The sequence below is a fragment of the Penaeus vannamei genome, chromosome 35 (genome assembly GCF_042767895.1).
Source record: "Penaeus vannamei isolate JL-2024 chromosome 35, ASM4276789v1, whole genome shotgun sequence".
In the NCBI taxonomy this organism is placed as follows: domain Eukaryota; kingdom Metazoa; phylum Arthropoda; class Malacostraca; order Decapoda; family Penaeidae; genus Penaeus; species Penaeus vannamei.
In genome coordinates, this window is record NC_091583.1 from 184638 (window position 1) to 189637 (window position 5000).

Consider the following 5000-nt stretch of genomic DNA (forward strand, 5'->3'; position numbering starts at 1 on the left):
AAACAGTACTAAGGAATACATCAACGACGAAGGGAAGGGCAAGAAAACACACGACGAAGGGAAGGGCAAGAAAACACACTATTGCTTTGTCAGGGCATATGCCCTAACGAAGCAAGTGAAAAGGCCTTCGGCATATTCATGTGTTTTCTTGCCCTTCCCTTCGTCGTTCCTGTTGCAATCTGTTCAACATGAATTCCACATACGGAATACATCAACGGCCATGGAAAAGGAACAGAATGGGAACATTAGTAAGTGACGTTTAAGATGCCGTCAGCAGATCAGAGAAAAGGGAATTAGCAATAACTTACCTCACTGATGCTGGGTATGTAATCCCTTTATGAGGGCAATTTCCAAGGACTTTCGCTTCATTCCCACCAATGATGCCATCGCAATCTACCAAATGCAGCGAACGGTCGAAACACAACTTGATCTGGGACAATTCATGCTGTTTTGTTTTCTGGAATGTAAAAAATACAATTGATTCCATGGAACAAATTTTGAAGGAAGAACAAAGAGAAGAGGAGAAGGAAAAGGAGGAAGAGGAGGAGAAGGAAAAGGAGGAGGAGGAAGAGAAGGAAAAAGAGGAGGAGGAGGAGAAGGAAAAGAAGGAGGAGGAAAAGGAGGAGGAAAAGGAGGAGCAAGAGGAGGAGGAGGAAAGGAGGAGCAAGAGGAGGAGGAGGAAAAGGAGGAATAGGAGGAGGAGGAAAAGGAGCAATAGGAGGAGGAAGAAAAGGAGGAGCAAGAGGAGGAGGAGGAGAAGGAGGAGCAAGAGGAGGAGGAGGAGAAGGAAGAGCAAGAGGAGGAGGAGGAGGAAAAGGAGGAGCAAGAGGAGAAGGAGGAGGAAAAGGAGGAGGAGGAGCAGGAGGAAGAGGAGGAGCAGGAGGAGGAGGAGGAGGAGGAGGAGGAGGAGGAGGAGGAGGAGGAGGAGGAGGAGGAGGAGGAGGAGGAGGAGGAAGAGGAAGAGGAAGAGGAAGAGGAAGAGGAAGAAGAAGAAGAGGAGTAAGAGTAAGAGGAAGAAGAAGAAGAAGAAGAAGAAGAAGAAGAAGAAGAAGAAGAAAGAAAAAGAAGAAGAGGAGGAGAAAGAAGAAGAGGGGCAGAAAGAAGAAGAAGAAGAAGAAGAAAAGACATTAAGAACAAAAAAAAAAAAAAGACATGAAGAAGAACAAGAAAAAGAAAAGACATGAAGAAGGAGGAAGAAGTTGAAGACAGAGATATGGAAGAGGAAGAAGATAAAGAAAACATGTGGAGGAGGAAGTAGATGAAGAAGAGGATCTGGATGAGGTAGAAGATGGAGAAGGCATTGAGGAAAAAGAAGATGAAGGAAACATGAAGAAGTAAAAAGAGGGTGAGGAGGGGAAGGATGAAAATATTATGAACACACTGAGAAGGAAGAAGTGGAGGAGGAGGAAGATGATCAAGAACACATGGAGGAGAATTTAGCAAGAAGGAGAAAAAGGACAAACAGAGGAGGGAAGAGCAGAGAAGAGAGAGAAAGCGAGTTGGAAAGGACACAAAAAGAAAAGATGGACTCCAAGATAAAATAAATATTATTTTTTTTTACAATGTGATTCAGTTATGGAAAAAGCAAGATAACAAGCTAATAACTGAGAAGAGAAAAAAGAGAGGAGAAAGATGAAAAGAGAAAGACAAAGAGCCTGTCACACAAACTTACCTTATTATAGATGCAGTCAATGGAAGGATCCACGCCAAACATGTCCTTAACTGCTGCAAATATGGCCTCTCTTGTGTACGTCTGGACATCATCTGGATAGATTTTGTGCTGCCCCAATACAGCTACATAGTCATACTGTGTCACCCATTCCAGGCCTAGAACAGAATTCAAGAGAGTTAAAAAAAGAAATAAAAAAAAGGTTAACGGTAATACAACAAAATAAATATGCTAGACAGCAAAGCTAATATAGCAATATGGAGATGTTTAATAGTGAAAAGGGTAAAGAGTGGAGTTGGTTGATATTTAAAGGTGCTACATGTTGGAAGACATATAGCAGTTCAGGAGGATTGGAATTAACAAGGCAATTAGATCAAAGATGTCAAAGGGAGAAGTGTGAAACTTTACTAGGAAGTTCATATGGTAATTTTGGGATTGGCAAAGGTGAGAGGGGTTTAAGGGCAATTGGATCATAGTTTTAAGAAAAATGTCAGGAGAGAGAGAAACCTGTAAAAAAGGGCCAAATCCAGGCAGAAGCAGAAGGGATAATGGGGAATAAGGAAGGAATGGGATATGTAGGGAGGAAGGCGTGTAGGAGGAACATGAGTAGAAGGATGGATGTTGGCAATTACTTTGAGTGTGGAAGCAGAGAGATTGGAGGATGAAGGAAGTGCACGTACAGACAGACCTGCGCATGCACAAGACCTGTTGACCCACACCTTAAATGCGAATACCTTACCCATGGCCATATAAAGGCACAAAGTCATCCTTTCATCCTTTCAACACAACTCTCACATCTTAGGAAGTGGATAGTACAAGGGATTACAGAAGAGAAGGAAACAAAAAGGGGAAGGGAAAAAGACAACAGGCATGGCATTGGGGAGTTCGACATGAAAGAGAACCTGACATCTGCTTGGATACTAGAAACATATTCGCAGTCTGAAGGACCTGATTGCCTGCCTTCTTGGGTGATCTTAAGAATGGAAGTTGTTATAAGCATGCCCTTTGGTGGCAAAGCCTTTTTTCAGCAGAAATTTTTTGTAATTCTATGTTCTTGATAAAATCAACATTTTGTTACTTTATGCTCTATAAACTTAAGTTGCTTTATATTCTTCATTTGTTATTGTAATATTGCTAATGGTCTCAGAACAGAGTTTATTGTAATAAATTTACAAAAAAGTTATGTATAAAAATTTTCTCCTTTGCAATCTGTCAATATTGACAATTATCGAAGAAAACAGTTTCAGAGGGATAACTAATATATTTTATTATTTAGATATGAAAGTCGATGTAGGCCTAGTAAATGAGAATGATTAATCTTTTTATCTTTATGTACATCCATTCACGTACATATGATCCTCCTCGAAAATTCTAAACACCCAGTGACCATCTCCCCTTCCCACTCCCCCTCACTATTTAGTAAAGAACTGTGGTAGTTAGAATGTACCAAAGACGAAGAAGAAGAAAAAAAAAAAAATCAACTTTTCGGGGGCAGCGAGGTTAAAATTATATATGAAACAAAGCTCCATTCTATGCTCTATATAATGCAAAAAGAATCAAGCAGTTATCTCTAACCGATATTTTTTAATGATGTAATGAGTAGGACGGTCCCCTTAATACCGTATTTTGTTTAATCCTAATCCATCGTATCCATACCGAAGACAACAATCTCTGCTGCCAGACGGCGCAACAATAATTTTCAGTAAAAACTTATGTTTTTGGTAATTATATTTAAGAATCTATTTTAGACATTCCTTAGGTTTCAAAATATCTATTTTTTTTAATGTGTATATCATGAAACTGACTCTAATGTTTTCATAACGCTAATTATCTATAAATAATATAAACTTCTCAGCTGCTTCAGAAGACCACATTTCCCTTCTCTTCATCCCACTAACCTGGAAATACGAGTTCCTTGCCCACAGCCTTTGAACTTCAAAGATTCCTTGTGGGATTATTTTGGTTATATTCATTATCAGAAGCCATTTCCTTTATCAGAATATTTGATCAGTTGCGTAAATATATACAATTTCAATTTCGGAATAAATATCTAGTATGAAAATTCTAAGACAATCAGTGTTATTGCCGAAAATAACTCTGAATGGCAACTCAAGCGATGGCGCCTGTGAAGTTCATGACGGACTCATGATATATATATATATATATATATATATATATATATATATATATATATATATATATATATATATATATATATATATATATATATATATATATCATGTACTGTTACATCATGAGTCCGTCATGAACTTCACAGGCGCCATCGCTTGAGTTGCCATTCAGAGTTATTTTCGGCAATAACACTGATTGTCTTAGAATTTTCATACTAGATATTTATTCCGAAATTGAAATTGTATATATTTACACAACTGATCAAATATTCTGATAAAGGAAATGGCTTCTGATATATATATATATATATATATATATATATATATATATATATATATATATATATATATATATATATATATATATATATATATGTCCGGGCCAGCCCCGCGCGCCAATTTTGTAGCCATTCGAAAACTTTTTATTTTCGGCTACAAAATATACTGCCGTTAGTAGGTTAATACTGGATTAACTTTTATGGGACATAAAGAAGATTCAGCTTATGTTTTTCTTATAATAGTTTTTACCATATTTCCTTCCGTTGCAATGCAAGCACCGCCTATTTTTTTTTCCCTTGTCAAAATTTTAAAGATCAGCTTTACTTCCCTCGTGTCAACCTTGATGTTCTTTATCGTGATTTTATCACACCTACTGCTGTGCATGTGGAATGCAGTCCTGTTAGGGTTATTTGTGGAGACTTCCTATCTTGTACAAAATCTACTTTTTGCTGGATATAGTTACAATACTGACAAAACGCTGTGGTAGTATAAAGAATTTAGGTCTCGGGTCAAAGCTTGTTCTCAAGAGTGGGTAACAAGTGACAGATCACAGACATCAGTTATTCATCAGCTAATGTCTGATATATAATAATATTGTTTTATAATCTTGCTGACAAATATGTCTGATGACCATATAATTGAAGCAAATCAAATCCATCTCTTTTGAGGTGAAGTTAGCAATTTTCATTCAAATCATAACCTAACAATGGCCAGCATTTCATCTGTAAAATGGCCAGAACATGGACAGTGATGGCTGTCTCATAAGCAACACACTTGTGTTCTTAGTTTATTCTCTCATTGGATCCCTCACTATGTATTATACCTAATGCATTTGTTGCTGACAAAGTGCAGTCTCTGTTATTGCTACCATTTGGAAATTAGGTGTTTTTCATACTGAAATATGGAAAATTGATTGCCTA

General features: G+C 37.4%; 1 protein-coding gene across 3 annotated transcripts in view; it reads right to left on the minus strand.

Moving 5' to 3' along the window:
- The window catches only part of RNaseX25 (Ribonuclease X25), a 34554-nt gene that overhangs the window by 12731 nt on the left and 16823 nt on the right, over window positions 1-5000 (minus strand). For all 3 annotated transcript variants that reach the window (XM_070113832.1, XM_070113833.1, XM_070113834.1), the window contains 2 exons: window positions 1673-1827; window positions 309-457 (listed from right to left, as the gene is read on the minus strand). In XM_070113832.1, the coding sequence (XP_069969933.1) occupies window positions 309-457; window positions 1673-1827 (304 nt within the window). The remainder of the gene's footprint in view (window positions 1-308; window positions 458-1672; window positions 1828-5000) is intronic.